The sequence below is a fragment of the Poecile atricapillus genome, chromosome 18, assembly GCF_030490865.1.
Source record: "Poecile atricapillus isolate bPoeAtr1 chromosome 18, bPoeAtr1.hap1, whole genome shotgun sequence".
NCBI classification, from domain to species: Eukaryota; Metazoa; Chordata; class Aves; order Passeriformes; family Paridae; genus Poecile; species Poecile atricapillus.
The window spans coordinates 1102742-1123907 of record NC_081266.1 but is presented as its reverse complement, the minus strand read 5'-3'; the positions used below and the strand labels follow the sequence as shown (position 1 = coordinate 1123907).

At 40.9% G+C, this 21166-nt stretch overlaps 1 protein-coding gene across 6 annotated transcripts in view; it reads left to right on the top strand.

The window, feature by feature from the left end:
• SOX5 (SRY-box transcription factor 5) overlaps positions 1-21166 on the top strand; it is a 290140-nt gene that overhangs the window by 251735 nt on the left and 17239 nt on the right. For all 6 annotated transcript variants that reach the window (XM_058852941.1, XM_058852940.1, XM_058852939.1 and 3 more), the window contains 2 exons: positions 2256-2433; positions 7110-7255. In XM_058852941.1, the coding sequence (XP_058708924.1) occupies positions 2256-2433; positions 7110-7255 (324 nt within the window). The remainder of the gene's footprint in view (positions 1-2255; positions 2434-7109; positions 7256-21166) is intronic.

Here is a 21166-nt window from a genome sequence, read left to right as displayed (position 1 = left end):
CAGCTAGCTGCTGCTCCTTCTGAACTGGTGCTGCTCTCAGTCAGATTTCTTTTGGGCAGAGAGCACGATGCAGCTTTCAGTCCCATATCTGACACTAATCAGCCCCTTTTGTTGAGACTTACAGCAGATGTCAAGAATCAAACGTACATGGAAACCAAACCCTCTTGGATTGAACTGAAACAAGTCTGTGGGCAGGTTTGCTTGGCTTCTCAGGCTGTCTTCCAAATACATGAGTTTTCTATTCAGGGATCCTTGTCTGGCACAAGGTCGCTGTGTTTGGTTGGTTTGTTGGCTCATTTGTACTTAAAACTTTCATGCAACTAACTCAGTACTGATTTCACAACATTGTAGTTGGACTGTTGTGAGACTTCTTTATTTATTTGTTGAAATCAGAGAAGCAGCAAAGCAAGTCCCCTTCCATTTGGCTGGTATTTTATTCTGTTTTTATTTTGTCTTTTATCTATTTTATTCTAATACAATGGATTTGTATTTCTGTAAAGTAACAAATCCCTTCTAAAAATGTCAAATGCAGGTTTTACTGGTGACATTTTTAACCCTGCAGCCTTCATCTCCTGGAAGATCAACAGACCTCTGCCATCTAGGTACCTAATTCACTTCTGAGAGTATAGTGTGTTGGCTCCTAAGGCAATTTCATGCACTGATTTTTTTCCCATTTATTTTATGCACAAGCTGCCTCTAGGATGGCTTCAACATCACTTCTAGGATGACAGCTTTGTCCACAGTCCCTCTGCTAATGTTTATCTGCTATGACTGTCACAAAACTCTGTATAAATATAACCAAATGTAGAAATAAAATCAAGTATAACCAAGGTGCTTTGCTCAGAGGCAATGGAAAAGTTACGTGACAGTGCTTTGCAGAATTGTCTTGGGTTTGGAGACATCTACATCAATAAGCAATAGGCAATCTACACAAGCAATAGGCAGCTTTAAAATTCCTTCCTTACTGCAGCACATCAGTCTGTGTGGAAAAGAATCGCTGTTACTTGATAGTTACAGAGACTTTGGTGGTAACAGTAAAACACTCAAACACGAAAAAAACTCACAAAAACCAAAAGCAGAGTCTAGTCTCACTCAGCTTTGCATTGTTGTAAGCAAGGAATAATTTTATAAAGCTAAACATACTTAGAATTTAGGGAGACCAGAATCAGTTTCTTCAGTGTCTAGAGCTGAAACCCAGTTGTTTTAACCACCACACTGATGTAGCACTTCTTGCAGCTAAAGGATGACTTTCCTAAGCCACAGTGTCAGACAAGAGCTAAGCTGTTATGTGGTGATTTGATCTAATATCACATCCATTAGTTCTGCTTATTTAAAAGTCAGTTAAAATCACTTCTAAAATACTAAAATGTTGAAAAATCCTTTTCTCCCATCTCTGTTGTTTTTTTTTTTTTCTTACTGTATTTTACTTTGATCGAACAAAAATACATTACTTGGCATTTTAATGTTTTTTATAGCATTGCCTGTCACTCTGTGTAATCAAGACAGGTTTAGGAATAATTCCAGTTACCCCACAAAAAATGTCACCCAATTATTGTATTTTCACATAATAATAATAATTGCTGAAATCTAGAAGTTAAACTTTGAGACAGATAAAAACATCTAAGGGTATATGCAGAATTATCCATGTTACTGTCTCAGATTTTGTGAAGGTGGAAGAGAAGTATTTATTTCCTGTGGTGTTTTTGTGCTTGGAATTCTAAGTCTGGGAAGTTCAGGGGAAAGTACAAGTTAAAACAAAACAACACCTGAAGAAAAGGCACACACACAATAAAAAAACCCAAAAAACCCAAAGAAAACAAGAAAAAAAGACCATTAAAAAACCCAACTGAACCCCCCCATTCATTGTTTACCCAGTTTGGCTAGTGGTGGTTGAGTTTTAAGTGAAGATGGTCTTCAGTTTTGACTTCATTAATGAATCTTAGATTCAGAATAAAATATAGCTGTTAAATTGCTCTTTATTTTCATGTTCAATGCCTTGTTGATGGGAATAATTTCTTCAGAGACAACTCTCACACGAAGTGCAAATGGATGATGTTCTCTGATCATGTCACACTGATTTTCCAGTTTATCTATCATTTCAGTTCCAAACCAGAGTGACAAGATGGTATCACATTTGATCTTCATATATATGATACAACCTCTCAGGTTTAGAAGTTCATGTGAGCTGAAACCAGTGTCTTCACTGCCAACAGCAGTTTGGTGAGAACATTCTTTTTCTCCTCTGCTTTTTGCAGGATGAAGTGGCCCAGCCTCTGAACCTTTCAGCCAAACCCAAGACATCTGATGGCAAATCTCCCACATCACCCACCTCTCCTCACATGCCAGCTCTGAGAATAAACAGTGGGGCCAGTTCGCTCAAGTCCTCCGTGCCAGCAACATTAGCGAGTCCTTCGGCCAGAGCCAATACAATAGGTGAGCTCAGTCATGGTTATCCCACTCATAACAGGGGATGGGGGATTATAACAATAATAATTAGGGGATTTCACTAATGGAAGGGGGGCTGTTATTAGCCACTGCCAGGCAGTGGGCCAAGAGCTGTCACAGGTTGACCATAATGCTCCCATTGGTTGGTGTCAGTGAAGAAATTCACTTTCAGGAGGGGTATCTTAATTTTTTCGGACTCAGAAAACAAAGGTCTGGGTTATTTCAGGGGCTCCTTTAACTTCTGAAAACAGTATTTTTTAATGGCACACATTAAAGACAATGACCTGTCTAATGGTGGGCATTGAAGACCCGTGATATTCTACTTCATCTAAAAGTGATGGATGGACTTTCAAAAACATTTCTGAAAGTTAAAAGCCATTTTTCCATGTGTTTCTAAAATTACAAGTTTAATCCTTAGTCTGTCCAAATGCTGAATGGAATGTTATATTACCTTGGTGTAATAAGCAAAGCAATCACCCAGTTCATTAAAGGAAATCCCACATTTGTTTTTCTATGTTGCAAAAAGTCTTGACTGGCTGTTTTTAACATCGTTCCAGAAAATAGTGATAATTCTTCCTCCTGCCAAAATTATGTCTTTGCCTAAAGACCATCTAAATAGTAACAGTCTTATTGATAATTTCATAAATCTGATGTGTTAAAGAGACTTTTCTTTGTGTGTGTAAGGAAAATGTGTACACACCCCGTTCTTGATCCTTCTAACTGCAATGTTGTATTCCATGAAATGATTGAGTATAACCTGAATCAAGATTTCATTATGTAAATCAAGCTCTGTTTTGGGAGTTGAGTGAGGCAGATGTACTTTTTCTACTGTCTGTTGTGTTCCTCCTAAAGCATCTCCTGCCTGGCCACTTTCAGGGATAGCACAAAAAAGCCATAGGTCAAACCAGTCAGAAGATACGTCTGTGATACAGCAGTGCTATGCAGTAAAATTTATTTGGTATGACACATTACAATTATATAAATATTTTTTAAATATCACATTACTAAGTGTTAATGTCTGTATTGTCATTAACCCCACACTCTTTAACTGTGATACACAGTAATGTGTTTTATCTTTAATTTGCTTGACCCTGCTGTTCTCTATGCACAATGCATTGAGTTTCATTTTTTTTCACATTAGATTTTTTTGTCCTTGAGTAGAGGGAACATCATATTTCAATGGGAAGTTAAACATCTGGCTGCATTTTGGTGGCAAGACATCTCTGTTCTCCCCTCTCCAATCTTCTTTCCCTAAACACATGACATTTTCCATAGGTTTGAGACCCCTGCAATTTACTTCTTTTAACAAGGTGCAGATTTTGAAATGCTGTACCTTTAATGAGTGATAAGGTAATTGGATAAAAGCTGTGAGGATGAACAGAGCTTTAAAGGTCACTCTTGTAAGAAGAATTAATGTGTTATACCATTAATAAACCATGGAAAACTGTGGAGCAAAAGATAACATACTTAAGTTATTGTTAATGACATAGAGTTCACTGCTGTATATCTCTCTGCTACAAATATAGAAAGTGACTTTTTGAGGTTGCTGAGCAGTATCACTGTGCATGCTGTATATATAAGATAAGCTGTCTTTAACTGCTGCAGGAGCTGCATGGACACAATGTATTTCTAGCCAAGGTTTATGCTTTAATGGAGGACTGGAAGAAAGAAAAGTTCCTGAACACCCTACAAAGTCTCCTGCTAGCTGCTAGGTCAGATCCAACAGAAGTTACATCAAGTAGGATTCACTGTCCTGATGTCACTATTTGGTGAACTTGAAGTGAGCATGAAATTCCATGTCTCCCTCCAGCAGGAGCTACGCCATGAAAGATTTTGCTAACATTTTTAGCTAAGCTATGAAGGTCCCTAGTAGGGTTGGGAAACGGGATCACTTTCTCATCCTCTCCAAAAAGCCACTGGGAAACCCTCAGTCACCTGTCAGAGTTACCTCCAGTACTGGAATGATTGGAGCTGTCAGCACAAGGCACAAGTTTATCCTAGGTGTGCTCAGCCCACCTTGCTGGGATGCACCTGAGCTGTCACTTTTCACCCCCATTAACATCAAATTAAAACCTTTCTCTGGAAGCAGTTCTTCAGGCTCCTTGGCTCCCATGACATGGAGAAATGCCTGTGTAGTGTTGAGTTTTCTGTGTAATGTTGAGTTTTCTTCTGGGGGACATGAACTCAGAGCCTCAGAGATTGTCAGCATAGCTGCACTCAGGCACACAGCTCCACAGCCCTTTCCAGAGCTATCCCTATAGCATATAAATTGTGCTACAGACTGAGCAGTCACAAATGTCATGGCTTCATGTATGACTTTAAATCCAAGCATTTCTTTTTGGGAACAGGCATATGTCCGTGTACTAAAAACAGAAACAACTTCTCTTTGCTCTTTGCCATTATCTGCAACATCTCTGTGCTAGTTTGGCAATCCTTGGAACTAAGTTCATTTTATGTAATGCAGTTCCCCTCTCTGTCAATAATTCACCACCTACCCTAAACAACAATAATTTACATTCAACTCGCTTCTATATTAATCATTTCCCTGCACACCAGCATCTTGGCAGCTACTGAAAAACATAAGGAGTGCTTGCTTTTATTCACTGTCATGTGCCAAACTGTCTCAAAGATAGCAGTATTCAGGAAAAGCCAAATAGTCTGGAGAAGGCCATGAATTCCAGTTTCTAGGCAAATTTGGCTCTGTTACAGATTGAAAGTATTATACCTAGACAACAGCAAAAGCAGCACTAATACTGCTGTTTGTTTGTTTATTTGCTTCATTTTTAATTTATTCTGACTACATGCAAGGTTGATCAGATGCAAAGGTTAACAGATGCAAACTGGGGAAGAAACCAAGCAAGTTGGTAAAATGGAGATTAAAAAAAAATACAAAAAATCAGCTGGTAGCACTGTGCTAGTATAGGCTATATTCTTCCTTATGCTGGGAAAACTGGAATTATTGGAATTCCATTGGTTGGGAATTACCGAACTGGGTCATTTGATAAAAGCAATGTGGATGAAGTTATTTCATATAAAACTCTCAGGGTTCTTGGGGTTTTTGCCAAAACCTAGCTGTCAGTACAGTTAACAACAGTCAAACTGCACAGGAACTTTTCTTTCTAGCTTTTGTTCTCCACGGAAGATGGGAGTACCAGTCCCACTCTGTCTGCAGTATGAAAAAAACAACAATAAAACCCCAAACCAAACTAAAATCCTGACAGCAGCACAGCACTGAACTAATCTGACATCAGCTTCTTCCCCAGAAATGTTTTAAGCTGCAAGACAATGTCCTACGTTTTTGGCAATCAGCAGATCAGATAGAAGAGTCTAGCAATACAGCAGGGATGTGTAATCTGACATGATTAGACAAGGCTCTTTAGGAACAGAACATTCATAATTGAGACAAAGAAAGTATTAATAACACTTTCCTAACACGGCAGTTAGCCATTTTATATTTCCTTTCTTTAATCTTAGTGTTTTTCAACAAATCATGGGATTTAATAGCGTGTTTTGGCAGATTAGAGGATTTATGGCCCAGATGTTTTTTGTTCTAAAAATGGATTAGGGTGTAAAGTTTGCTGGAATCCATGGAACATGTTGAGGCAAGCCGGTCATTTTGTGTGTGATTAGTGCCTGCCTTCTGTCTCACAGTCCCTCCATCTGTCACAATTCACCAATGGATCTGGTTAGATTTAGCCTCATGTCACAAACAGAAGTCCCTTTTCTGGGCAATTTAATATTACAGATTCATTTTATGCCGTTTTTATGCCCTAGTTAAAAGACAGAAAGAAGTGTGTGTGCGCACACGTGTGGGATGTGCAGGGGGAGAAGGGAGATTGATAGATATTAGCCTCTACTTTAATATCTGAAAAATACACTGGGGCATGGAGTCTTCCATCAGTATTCTATCCTACAAATCACATGCAGATCATAATAAGTATAATCTACAGTACACTAAAGGAAAAAAATGACAAAGTGTCACATTTAAAATTAAATAGTATTAGCTGTGCCGGTGATTCTTGTAACATTTTAAAAGGAAATAAATCAGTGACTACTAAGGCTAAGCCCTAGGCTGTGAATTTGCAGCAAAACAGTGGACATTTGACCTACTATTAGCAGCATGAATAGGAGTGGGAATGTAGGTCCGTGTAGCTGTGGTTTCTTGTACATTTATGAATGACAGGTGGTGGTGGGGTGTATTCAGTGGATGAGGTTTTTCTTCTCAGCCATTATGCATTTCATATGTATAGCAAACCACCGCCACCTGTGGTTTATTTTAATGTATTCACAAGTTTTAAGAAGGGGAAGAATGAAACGGTCTATTTTTAAGAGTTTGGGATTGCTGGCATGATCAAAGCTTCCCCTAACTCTTATCCGGTTACATCCTGCTGCATACAAACCACAGGGCCAACCTCTGCAGTGTCAGGGAAATATTGAAATTAATGGGATCAATGAGGATTTTGGCACTGAGATTTCTCGTGCTCTATGTCCAGGTGGCTCTATCATAACAACAACAGAATCACAGAGCACAGACAGGTTTGTGGGCATTGCCTTCTAACTCTTTCTCATTAATAACAATAAACTGCATTCCACTGGTGAAAGCTACAGTGTTTTCTTGTAACTTCCTTTTTTTTAAGGCATCCTTTCTTCTGCCATATTGTCAGGTTATTTAAATGACCACGATGCTGTTACCAAGGCAATCCAGGAGGCCCGGCAGATGAAGGAGCAGCTACGGCGGGAGCAGCAGGTGCTGGATGGGAAGGTGGCCGTGGTGAACAGCCTGGCTCTCAATAACTGCAGGACAGAAAAAGTGAGTTTCCCAGACTCCTTCTGCAGAGTGGTCATTTGCCTCTCCCCACAGATACACGGCTTCTTCCTCCCTTCTCTTCCTCCTTGTCCTATTTTTCTTTCCCCAATTTTGAAGCAGAATAGTTCAAAAGAAGTGAAAAGCAACATGGAAACCGCAGCCAAAAAATGACATGAAAGAGACCTGGAGACCCCTGGGGGAGAGTGGGGAGGAGGTAGAGATAGTTAAAGCCCTCACAAGAACTTTGGAGACCCCTAATTCTCTGTTCCAGCCTGTCAACATGTATTAAGAGAAGGTGATCTTGGAAATCTCTGGGTCTAAGTGGAAATCTTGCTTTATGGAAATGCTTACATGTGTTTGTGAGATGAGCTGGATTTGAAAATATTCAAGCTTCTTTAGGAACATAAGCTTTGCTGATACTCAGGCTCAGCTTCTGGGTATTTAGCCTTGTGAGGTCGTCATATATGATATTTTGTGACCATTGCAATGTAGCACTGTCATGTCATGTTAGATGACTTAACAGAATTGAAAAGCAGAGAATTGACAACACGAAGTGCACCAAATATTTGCAGTGAAACTTAGAGGCAGCAGAACATATGGGCCTTACCACCTTCTGCTTTTGGACTGGCCTGTGAAGCTGTGCTATAACACAAAATACCAACGAAGTGGATATTCTCTAGTAAAATTTGTGTGTTCTCTAAGAGTCACACAAGGTTGTGATTTGCTTCTTTTCTCCATAAGTGCCTGATGTCTTTCTGTGCACTACCTTGGCTTATGGAGGATAAATAGACCTGCCAGTGCCTGCTGCCACATTTATAGTGAGCTGTCCTTATAATGCTGCCACCTAAGATACGCATCTCAACTCCGGCATGCTTCTCAGCGTCCTGGGCTTAGCAAGACTTTCTCCTGTTCTTCTCCTTCCTGCAGTATTTTCTGAGGTGATACAGCCATCCTTGTGCAGTACAAGGATCCCTGTTGTCATATTTGGTGTCAACTACATTTAATTGAAACCACTTCTACTGTAAAGTCTTGTGCAGTTCACTGAGACAGGCAGATAAATAGATTGAATAAAAATGATCAGCTATTTAGCAGCAACTTGAAATCCAGTCATCCTAGGAAGCTTGTGAGTCAAACAATATTGTCCAGAATGAGCAGATTGCTAATTTGGATAGCTTTCCATTTTCCCTGGTTTTAGATGGAGTTTGATCAATAAGCTGTGAGAAGCCAGCAGCCTGCATAATGAATGTTAAATGTACATGTGAGTCTCTCACCGCTGTACTTTTTTCATCAGCCTATCCTGGGTGTCAGTGATGTAGAAATGACTCCAATTTCATGCACTTTCTGGAGAGGAAGGGGAAGGAGAAAAGAGGTCAGTGTAATAGGTATCTGGCAGTACATACACTCTGTCTCAGAAGAATAAGGGTGCTGCTATGGGGAGAGAGAAAGAAAGAGAGGGATAGAGCATGTTTACAGCATTTCACAGAGAAGAGCACCAGAAGGGAAAAGGGAAAAGCAGAGTGTCAGATATAAGAAGAAGTGATCACAAGCACAAAGGAATTTATATTCAAATATTTAAGCATTCTTGAAAGGATGCTCGGAGCAGAAATTCCTTTTCTCTGCTCCCCATGTAGAAATGACTTTAACACTCAGCCAGATGCTAATGCAAAGTGACTCAAGCTATTCCTCGCAAGCATAGCTAAATTGCCGTTATTTGTTAAGCACATTGAATTCAGCTGTGGATACAGCAGTTGGTTGCATTCAGAAAGCATCTGTACCCTTTTTTTCCTTTTTCCTTTTTTTTTTTTCCTTTAAATCCTCCAAAGCAGAGACAACTCTACCTATCTCCCCCCTCTCCTCCCTTGTGCTGGCTGGGAATTGTCAAGTGACAACCGACCAAATCCTTTTGGACAGGAAGCCTTCATCCTGAGTTCTATATACTTGCAAAGCAGGCCTTGTGGTTGGATCAGGAAGCCCATTAAAAGCACTTTGATGGTATGGAAATTCATCTTCATGAAGCACCCAGGCCCCTAAGCAGCATGCTGTTTGGCTGTGGTTACAGATCAGTCATTCACGTCGGAGGGCAGTAATTGTGCTGACGGCTTGTTCGGCAGTGGAAGCACATCATATAATCCCAGGCCCTCCACCATGGCATTGCCAGTTAATCTTCTTTAATACAGATCAGCTGTTGTTCTAACACATGACTTTATGCTGGCTCTAGTGACTCTGCACAGCCTTTTGATTAAGTAACAGGAGTGGAACCATCTGCATTCACTTTATTCTGTTACTTTCCTATTCTTGGGATTCTCCTTATTCCTTCTGTTTTCACTTCACACCCTCAGCCTCAGTTGAAGTTTATTTTCCTCTCTAATTCATACCTCCTGGTGGGCTCGTGGAGGGCAGACAGGAGTTCTTTTACAAGGTAGCAGGAAGAAAAAATGGTTTGCTCAATAGAGAATTTTTCTAAAGAAACTGAAGGCTTTTGGGGTTTTGATACAGTTAATGCCAAAACTTTATTTGGGCTCACTGATTTGAACTCAATGATCTCAGAAGTGTTTTCGAACCTAATTGATTCTGTGATTTATTTTAATATGTAAACTTCATATCCAGACAAACCAACTTCTCTAAAGTTTGTGTCTTTTTGCTCTAGGACTTTAAGGTTTTTTCTCTAAGAGAAAGATTAGATAGGAAAGCAAGGATTGCCATTTTTAAACTTTATTCTGGTTTCCTCTGTTTTCAGAGGTAGAGAAGTAGCTAGTTGGGAGTGTGGTTAGCAAGAAGTAGTGCTACAGTTTTATGATGGAGTTTCCTTTTTCATAAGCTCAAGGTGAGGGACTTAGTGGCAGCCCCTGAACTTTCCAGGCATCATGCATGTCACTTTTGCTTCCTGAGCAGAGAACTGGAGATAGGGGGTGGAATTAAGAGAGCGTTAACCTAATGTACACCTATGTATCCCTGGGCATATTAGTATTTAGAAATGCACATTATTATTTATTGGGAACAAACACTCCTTTGGGGCTAACCCAATTTTTTTTCCCTTCTGTGCTGCAGAGTGTAGTGTACTTTTGGAGACCTATGATCCTCTGAGACCTGCTGAGATTTTTGTTGTAAGAATTGCTTCTGCAGCCTTTCAGTGGAAGTGGGCTCTGCACCATTTCCAGCGTACATGGGAGACTCTTGGTGGGGATTTGTCTGCCATGGGTAGCTGGGCAGGCTTGGGGCTGGAAATCATCTTTGGGAGTCTTAAAGCTCTTTGGGTTCTTCATATATGTCCTGTTTTCTCGCTCATGTTCCCAGCTGGGTTGATCCCTGTGGACAGCCAGACATGACAGCTAAGGCAGTAGTCAGACAGGAATTTTGTGGAAGTAGAGCGAAACTGTATAAAAGGAGTCATACATAAGAAAAGATTTTTAAAAATGGCTAAGATGATTTGGGTGAGTCACTTTTTGGGCATCCAACTTGGACCATCTTGACAGATTTGATTTTCAGAGGCTTACAGTAAAAACTTCGAGCATCACAATGCTCAATTTTACTAAAACCTATTTTAATTGCAAATGCAGTAAAACATATTTTTACATTACTTTTCTTGGAAACATTTCCTTGTATAAATGAGAAGAGTGTGTTTTTGTGGTTTCTTGGAAACCCGAGAGCATAGCTTTATTTGTAATTGTCATCTACAGTTAATTATAGCTTGATACGTACTATACATAAACCACGTTACCTCTTACAGCTCACGGCTCAGGTTGTCACTTGGGGTAAACACCACAAAAAGCAGCATCAGCCAGGGAGCTCTGGCCTGTCTGTTCAGCCCCAAAACTGCAAGGGAAATGTACACAAACACAAAGAGCCGGCGTGTGTGTGCATGCATCCCAGCCTACAGCGCACTCCTGCAGGGATCCACAACACAAACACCAGGAACACCAGCCAGTAATTCCCTGGCTGCAGCCAGGCTCGGGATGTGCTCTGTGACAGAGGAGGAACAGGGTACCAGGGGACAGCTGTGGAAGGACACCCAGCCACAGGAGCCTTGCTGATGGGTAGGGATGGAGTCACACTCCAAGTTGAGGACATTCGAGTGCGCACCCATCCCACCCCTCCCCGTGCTGGGGCTGTGTCTTAACCTGCGGTTCAAGTTCTCCCTGGTATTGCTTGGAGTGTGTCCTTTTAAAAGGTTCTGACATATACTTGTCTTCTGGGTTGTGACTAAATAGCTATTTGTAACAATATTTATTCCAGCGTTGTAAGCAGGAGCCTATTACTCATGGTTACGGAACACCGGGTTCAGGATGTCTTTCCTCCCATTCCCACTCACCCCTCCTCCCACCAGCCTTCCCACTCCCACCCCCACCTCTCCCTCTTCCCCTTAAGAAAGTGCCAAACATGAAATGACAGTGACCAATGTTGACTTAATGTGGATGTTTAATAATGAAAAAAGTGTGTCAGTTCCAGCATTAGTTACAAATGGCAGAAAGTATATCTGGTGGCAGCCCTGTAATAATTTTACATCCATCATTCCTTCTGATGCCTCACTGGCTGCCTGATGGATGGGGATAGCAGAATTAACTCTTAAGAAACCACTGTGATCCAGTGAGCTGAAATGAATTTTGTCCCTGCTCTTCCCTTGGAAAGAAGGGGAATATTAAGAATCTCAAACTCACACTCCCTGCTGCCTTTGAGAAATAAAACACTGGAGCTCACTTAACTAAACACATAAGGAGCAGTTGGTTCAACACATGACATTTAAATTTTTCTTGCAGTAGAGAATTTTGAATTTTGCTTCAGTAACTTTTTTTCTTCCCCTAATGGTTAGATTTGAACCAGAAAGTCATGAGAAAATTGGAGGACAGGACGGCAGGCAGGAGAAAAAAAGAGAAGGGTTGGTAAAACAGACTAACCCTGTTCTCACTGCAGACACCGAGAGTCCGTGGGTCAGGCTAGATTGAGTAAGTTGTAATGATTGAAACTGGAACCTGGCACAAGCCAGAAGCCCACTGCAAACTAGTCCAGAGGCACAGTACTAACATCAGAAGCCAAATCACTTTGCAAGAGTTGAAACCTACCCAATTTCATAACCTCTGTCATATTTTACTGGAAAATTTTACTTCAGCATTCTCAAGGACTAGCAGAGGCTGTGTCACCCACAGATATTACACACGTCCACACTTCTCCCTGCAAGTTCAGCAGACCTAATAGATACATCCTGTAGCCCACTCTATTCCTCACTGGCTTGTAAAACTTCAGCAAAGCTAACCACTGCAATGTTTTTGTTCTCTTCTTGCCGTGTGAGCAGAGATCTGTTTGGTCTAATGGTTGTACAATGTGAGAACCAGATAATGACCTGTTAGAGTCCCAGAGCACAAACAAGTTAATGTGTTATCCTAACAACTGTACATCCCCCTCTTATTACACCTCTCCCTACTCCCTTTCTAAGCTTATTTCACTGAGATTCTTTGCCAGCAGTTCTTGTGTGGAGGTTGCAGTCCTCTTTGTTCAAGCTATCAGCACAGAGCTCAAAGTTTTCAAAATGTGTGACAAGTCAAGCAGGTACTATGTCATCACCCCTGCATCACCCAGATGTCAGACTTCCAGTGAGCCCAATCAGGAGCCACAACAGGATCATGCATGGTCAAGGAGTCCTGTTCAACAGGGCTACTGTACCTACTACAATTTCTCCTGAAACTTTTCATAAATGTAATTTAAAAAACACAGATCGGGCTTGCATGCTGCAAAGATCAAAATTGGTTTTGCCCAGCACTAACCAATAAACATTTTGATTTGCTTCAGCTGAAAGTTTATCTACTTATTATCTGGCCCCCTGTTTCCTTGTCCCCCCTTCTTTTTTCTTTTTTCTTTTTTTTTTTTTTTTTTTGCCATTTGCTTTGTGGAGCTTGTGTATATTTATATTTACAGCCTCTGCATTTAATGGCCACATGCCTTGTTTTCACAGATGGCCAGTAGAAGAACTCCCCTCCCCCCTTTTCCTTTAGTAAAGCCTGCCTTTGGTTTTGCTGCTTTTGTCACAGTGCCACTACTCTCAGTTAGCAAGTGCCTACGCATAAGAGGGAGAGATTCTGCAGTGAAGACTTTTTTCATTTCCCCCAAGGATTTTAGCTCTTCATTTTAAAACACCACTTTTTTTCCCCCTCCTGATTGACCATCACTTATTAAATGCCCGGATCCATTTTTCAAAGACAAGATTAAGTACGGATATTTATGTGTGTATTTATGTCCTTAGTGCCTTGTGATGGCTGCATGGGCAGGGTTGGCTAATAAAAAATGAAGCCTACAGAGAGAGGGACAGATTCTGCCCACAGATGTTTGTGTGTGTGTGTGAAACTCCAGTTGAAATCATGGAGAACAGGAGGCAGAGAGGCAAGGGAGGAACCCTAGACCCATGTAGATGCTGAAGGCTGAATGGGAATTAAGACTTTGTTCACTCCAAAGGGCAGAGATTGGAAACATTCACAGCCTAGTGGATCAGGGAGGACTGCAGCAGTTTATACTGTTGTGGAAGTTTTATGAAACCCAATAAAGATGGATCAACTTCCTCCTGAAAGAAAAAAACATACAAGTGAAGTGGAGCTCTTCTAACGACTTCTGAGCTTTTTGAGTCCTTGGGTTTAAGTTCTAAGCTGTGCCCCACAGCCATGAGAGCTTATTACTTCCTGAGATTTTTTTTATTGTTTTTACATAATCACATGTCTCGAGCCACTGGGGCTTTCAGCACATTCATGGACTCCAGCATCAGTGGAGTGCCTCTCTTCAGTGTAATAGAGGCTGGGCCTGATTCTGACGTGAGTTGTGTCCATTTGTGCTCCTGAGGAATCAGCCTGCCCTGTTCAACAGGGCTGGAAAAAGTGTAAGCAAAGGTACATCAGCCTTCATAATTTGAATACCTTCTAGGGAAAAATGGGGAAAAAAAAGTAGTCTGCAATGACTGTATTGCTTCTATGCAGTTGAGTCACCCATTGTTTATTAAACAATTGCCAGGAAAGCAGAGACTGTGTTCTTGCTTTCTCTTTGCATACATGCAGACCCTCCTTCCCAGGAAATCCTGTGTGGGTTGTGATTTTCCTCTTATTTCATTTTTAGTGTGCCACCTCTCTCCCCCAGTTAATGTTTCCTTTCCACACTGATCAACTGTACCAGCTTTCTGACTCGCTGGGAAGTCCCTGATTAAAATTTACATGGCACATTTCATCCAGAGACTTCAAAACTCCTCACAGTGGTGGGAAAGGATCGCTATCTCCATCCTGTGGAGTTCAGGAAATTAAGGTGTAGTGACTGAACAATTCACAGAGAGTTACAGGCCATGTCAGCCCAAGGAGCAGTCTGGATGAGAAACTGGGTCATGGAACTCTTAACCTATTTGCAGTCAGCAGATTACAGCTGGATATGGTTGAGGTCAGTGCTTGTGCCTGTGCTGTAACAACTTTCCTAAGAAGGAAACAGCATCTCCTCATTCTGCTTTGATTTCCTTTTCCTTTTTATTCCTTCTTCAAAATAATGGGCTGGGTCAATCCTGCTTGCATTTTCATGTCGAAGTCCTGACTTGCTCTGTCTCTCAGAGATGATAACAAAAGAAAAGCAGGGCCTTTATGTCCTCTGGAATTGCTACTTCCCATCAGTTTGTTTCCAAGCCAAATGATACACTTTATGAATGAAGTAAATCTTTCATTCTTTCTCAAGTAAAGAATTTTAAAACATAAAAAAAAAACCAAACCACGTTAGAGGCCTGACCCTTGCCAAGTTATTGAGGATTTTCCTCTTTTTATTTCAGTGGACTCTGTCATGCCTTCAGTGCTTTTAAAGATACTGACTTCAGAACCCTTAGAAACTGAAGCCCTGTGTCCACAACACAGAACAAAGAAAAATGACTGTATAAGTTTCAGCAAATTCTTTCTGTGAATTGGTTTCTGTTCCTGAGAGAAGAGTAATTAAATGCCTAGATCTTTGTGATCATTCTGGTCTTTTCCCTGTAACACCTCATAAGGAACCTCTCTGCTGAGTCTGTATAACACTTCATGTAGATTGCAAATCAGATGCAATGATTTCTAGACAGTATTAAAGCAATATGGATTTTAATAAATACTGTAAATGAAAAGATACAGTTCCTCTGCCAACTGATGCAGCCCCAACTTAGTCTGCATGTCATAATTTTTAAAGAAGTACCATAAAATCAGGAAGAGCCACAAATAAAGAATTTTTTTAAAATTTATTTTCTTGTTTCTAATGCTGCTTTTAGATTCTGTGGGTGGATTGTTCCATGAAAAATAGAGATCTTGGATAAGGAAGATTGAAGGAGCTGAGGGGGTGGTAAATGCATTGTTTCTTCATACTCAACTTTGATGCAACAACAAAAAAAAATCTCCCAAATGATAACTTGCTGTGACATTATAAATAATCTTTCATCTTCTTTGGTGGTCCACAGAGTTTATGTAATTGGAAGGCTAAACCCCTTCTTTGTTGTTTCTTGCATTTTCATTAGTATAGTAGAAGACCGTAAAATTGTGTAGCCAGAAGGGGTTTAATAATTATTGAGTCAACATTTGAAAATCTCACTCTATTTTATCATTTATGCATGTACTTTTTATGAGTTTTACAGCCCTGCAGGCGTTACTTAAGCAAGGTCCATTGCAGTGGTGGATCTATAACTGTTTTATTTTTATTTTGCTTTCCTTGGTACCTTGTGCCATCAGCAAGAGTCACAATTCCAGATTCATAAAGAAATTACAAGCTTTAAGATGTAATTTTTTTGTAAGATTCAGGAGTGCTGATTTCAATTACTAAAACATTTATCAGTCTTACTGATACCTTTGGCAAGTCCCATAATGTGTGACTCAGTTTCCTTTCTGGTAAACAGTTAATAGCCCTGCCTTTCTTTGTGTAATGTTGTGGGTAACTCACTCATGAGTGAAGAACACCTGGGCAAGGTGACACAGAAGAACCCAAATCTAGATCAAAGATCCCTCTGAAAACAGCTGGAAATTCTCTTACAGAAGTTAGAGGTGTAACAGGATCTGGGCTATAACAAGATTTGGACTTGGACATAGACAGCAGGCACAGTACCTATTTTGATGTGCCATGGCATTAATATGCAGGAGCAGAGTCTGAAATGCAAATAATTCATCATGTGCAAACCTCTGGGCACAGCTCTCACTATTGCCAGTTGTTCCCCTAAGTTCTTCCAGCTCTGTCATCTGTAAAGCCTCTGCCTACCTCATGTTTTCCACATTTGGTCAGACTGTGGATGAAAGTTTTCAAACTCAGGCAATTCTGGTGTTTATTATTACAAGATGCAGAGGGATTGCACAGAAAGATTACTATTACAAAGTCTTCATTCGTGTTAGATGGAGCATGAGACTTTTTACCTTCTTGGTGAGTTAAGGAAAATACCACAGGTTTGGATGGATAACACAGGGTGCCACCAGCTCGTTTAATAATTAAATACATTTTTCTGTCATAAAGTGAACTTTTATTGTGCAGTCATAGCAATTAATCTGCCCAAAACTTTAAGGTTTGGTGCGTATTGACCAAGGTATGTGTTGGAAGGGTTGATATTTACAGGCCCTTGCTGGGGAAGGAGATGTGCCTCAGTGCCACAAACCATATCAGATACTGTCACAGGTTCTGCTCATCAATCTAAGATAAAAACTACCTCAAAACTCAAATCTATTTGGAAATACCACCTTTAGCATTTAGATACAGGAAATAGCTGGACAAACTGTAGTTGGAGGGGAAGGGAAGAAATGAGACACACAAAAGGATAGTAGCAGGCAACCATCTGTTTCTTTCTAATTTATTGACACTGAGCAAAGGTAGCGGGCTGTGTCCATCTGTGTGTGTGGAATTCTTAGGTGCAAGAAATGATCAGCAAGTTTCTCCTTGCAGTCTGTAGATAACTGTCTTTGGCTCTCTCCACCTTTTTGTTTGTTTTTTTTGCCTGGCCTCTTTGTTCCCTTGGAGTATGAAAAGCAGGAATGTGAAGTTCTGTTCCTGAACACTCCTCCTCTGGTGTTCTACATCGCCTGTTCCTCTGCAGGCATCAAAACTGAGAGGAGAAATATTCCTGTCAGGGAAAATGGGGGTAGGGTGAGGGGAGCAGCAAAGTGGAGAGTGGACTGCTTCAGCAAGAGTGCTAACCTTGAATTATGCAATCGGAAAAACAGCTCTTGCCAAAATGCAGCTCTAACGGAGTTGAGAGTGCCGGCAGAGTTTGCCAAATACCCCAGCCAAAAGGATGTCTCAAAGAGGGGGAGGAGGGATCCACTGCCATATGCCCAGCATTCACAGTACTCTGCAAGGACCTTGGAGTCCTTCTGGAATGTAGGTGTGGAAATGGTCTCAGGTGCACCCTGAGCACTGGGACCATGAACCAGTGCAGGATGGGATTAGTGAGGGCAGAGGGCAGTAGGCAATGGTTTTTTTTAGATGTTTTTATTTCTCAAGCATTCCAAGGTTTTGCTTCACTTTTATGTAGTAGTGGGAGGAGTTCTGGCAAACAGGATCAGGATGTTCTACATATGTTTTGACTCTTCTTGTTTTATGTTTCTTCTATGAAAGAGACTGCAACCAAGTTCTTGTCATTTTTAGATCAATGTTTTGTTAAACTACGACAGCTATCCATGACAGAGAGCCAGCTAACTTTTGCAGCTGACCACAAAACTGAGTCTGACTTGTGGTGCTTAGTCATTTTTAATATTTTTTTTACATGACATATTCCATGTGTGTATGTGTTTTTGTTCTTTTAAATATAATTAGAGCTTTTCTAGGAGTTGTGGTACAAGTCAGTCTTCTCTGGCAGAGTAATTTCTTTGATTTATAAAGTTTTAGAAACTTCTCATCACATTGTGGCTATTGATGAAACCTCTCTGGCTTTACTTTGGACAACTGTGCTATTTGGAGATTGAATGCTCTCTACAATGTTATCTTCTCTGGTTTACCCATTAGAATTTTAAGTGATCCAGTCAACAGAGTTTTTGCTGCCCCTGTAGAGAGTCTCTCCTACAATCCAATAGGAATGATGATTAGGAAGCCCTTCATGAAGAAATAGGATTTTTATAAAATGTCTTTCAGCCTTCTGAGGTCTGATACAATATTCAGAAATTTGGAATCACTTGATGTCTCCTGGAGGACAGGAGAGGAAAGACAGGAGTGCTCCTTGCTGTTTGTTTTTGCTGCTTTGTGCTGTCTAATTTTTAGAATTGCTTGTTTCACAAGCAGTTCTTCATACCTCTTTCCTGGGTTTGGCCCAACCTTGCCTGTTGTTCCCAGCAATATTAGTTCAAGGCTGCAGTAGATGCCACCTGGCATTTGTTGAATAGCATTTCACAGCTGAAGCAAAGGGATGTTGTGCTGGACCCAACATACTTGTACCCACCTGTTGACACTGGGTGAGGCCTCATCTTGCTGCTGTCTAAACAGCTAATCCAACACATCAGAGTGGGGGCAGTTTTGGGAACATGTACTTTGATTTTGAATTATGATCATGATGATAATGAGATCTTGGTTTATTATAAATTTCAAACAATTGTGGATTTCTTGTCTGAAGTTGTTATGTAGATGACCTTGCCTGTTGTGGGTTGGAAGGGTGCATTTGGAACTGGTTGATTTTTAAGGTCTCTTCCAACCCAAACCATTCTATGATTCTGTGAGTGGAGGCTGGAATAGCAATATAAGCAGGTTGCCAGTTTGTTTGGGGTCAGAGAAGAAAAAAACTTGTCCTTTGTTCCTTTGGAGGTTCCATAAATATTTGCCCATAGACTGAAAGACTCTGTAGAAAAGGTAAATAGGTGCTTCCATCAAATGAAGTAAGTCATCAACTGAATGCTCTCAAGCAAAACAACAGAGGCTGCTTAGCCCCTTTCAAACATTCAGTGACTGTAAAAGTGTTTCTCTGTGTCAAGATTGGAGAAAATCAGCTGGTGTGTTTTTAATGGGAAGCGTGTAGGACAGGAAATCACAATGCTGCTCACCTGTGGTCAGACTTTTGTATCCTGCCAGGGTGTTGCTGATCTCTTCCTGCTCTCTGTTTGGGTTTTTGAGGGGGGGAGTTGGGTGGTTTGGGTTTTTTTTTAATGTCTTGAGATGGCAAATATCTTAAAGATCATCTACCTCCAAAACCCCTGTCATGGTCAGGGACATCTTCCACTAAACCAGGTTTCTCAGACTCCCATTCAGCCTGGCCTGTCCAGGAATGGGATATTCATAACTTCCCTGGGCAGCCTGATCCAGAGCCTCACCACCCTCAGAGCAAGGAATTTGTCCCTAACATCTAATCTAAACATACTGTCTTTAAGTGTGAAGCCATTGCCCCTTGTCTTCTCACTCCTGGCCCTTGTAAATAGTCTCTCTTCATCTTTCTCATCAGCTCCCTTCAGGTACTGAAAGGCCTCAGTTAGATCACCCTAAAACCTTCTCTTTTCCAGGCTCAACAACCCCAACTCTCATAGGAGATGTGCTGTTGCAGAGCAGGAGGAAGAGTAGGCCTTAGACTTACTATTGCCTTTGTGCTTTTTAGACTTAAAACATTTCTGAACATTAACACAGAAAAGTACAACTGGCTGCTTTGATCCTCTGTTTCAAGAGCAATGTCATGCAGAAGTTCCTTTTAGCTGCCATTTTATCATTGGTGATTGAATTACACATTTAAATAGCAAGGAGTAAATTGTCACTGTGTTAAAAGGATGGTTTCAGTGCTTATGTTGCAGTTCTCCAGAGAGCATCTCCATGCTGCACAGGGCAGCCCAGGAGCTCCATGCTCACCTGGCATTCCTTCACGGCCCCCTTTCCATCACATCTGTGCTTCCTCACTTCATCCAGTGTGGCTGTACCTCCAAAAGCTGAACTCTGCCCAGGATGGAGTGTGGCAGAGCATCCACTGACCCTGGGACTCAAATCAGATCCTGGCAGTGGAGTGTGGCTGGGAATGGAACCGCCTCTACCTCCAAGAACTGCATTTACTGCCTAAAGAAGAAGCTGCTGAGCCCATGTTCTTTGTGCTCTCAGCTGTTTTTTCTAAGAGCTTTACACATGCTTCAAAAAGAGTCTGCAGCAGGGTAACTCCCCTCCCCCACAATATACCCAACAAGAGAAAATGTTATTTTGCATTCTAGCTTGGTGGCAGTGTTTTAAAATGATTCCTGACATACAAACTTTTGAACTCTAGCACTATGAAGTTGACAGTAGTTTTTGTTTTTTTTTCCCGAGGAAAAACTGTTCACTTCTATTATATATCTGCAATCGATTTGGAAGAAATACAAAGTCAACTTATTCCTGACTTTTTGACTTCTGACAGGCTGCTTTGGAAATGAGAGCTGAGTTAAATATGGTGGATCAAAGAGTTTGGTAAAAGCTAAATGCCTGAATACTTCAGGTGCTTATTTGAAGCTTTTCCAAGCTTTCTGGATCTGCTGTGCCTCGTAGTGTTATGGAAATCCTTTGCTTGGGATAGGCTGTGTCTGCTGCATGAGCTTTTCCTGCAAAAAACAAGAGGGTAACTCATCTTGCATGCTTCCCATGGTGAAGTGTCAGGGTATAGACAGAGCACCAGGAGTGCGAAAGGGATTCGTAGTGAAAATGAATGTGAGAAGTAGGAAAGTTAACCTCATGTTCCCTAAACTCTGTGAGCATACAAAGTTGAGTAGATAAGCCTTGTTTCTAACTCTTGAGAAAATCTTTGTGCAGTGACTTACATGAATTTGAACCATTCTTTGAATTGCAGATGCAGGGGCATCACTTTGCAGGAAGAATTTCTGTATTCGCATTGTTCTCTTTTCTGTTTTCATAAGTAACGCAACCCAGTGACATTATTAGGCTACATGGAACAGTTGCCACGTGAAAACTGAAAGTTTTTTTAGTTTATTGATCTTTTACAGTTAACAGGAGTGGAATAGAGCAAGGAAACATAAATCTTTT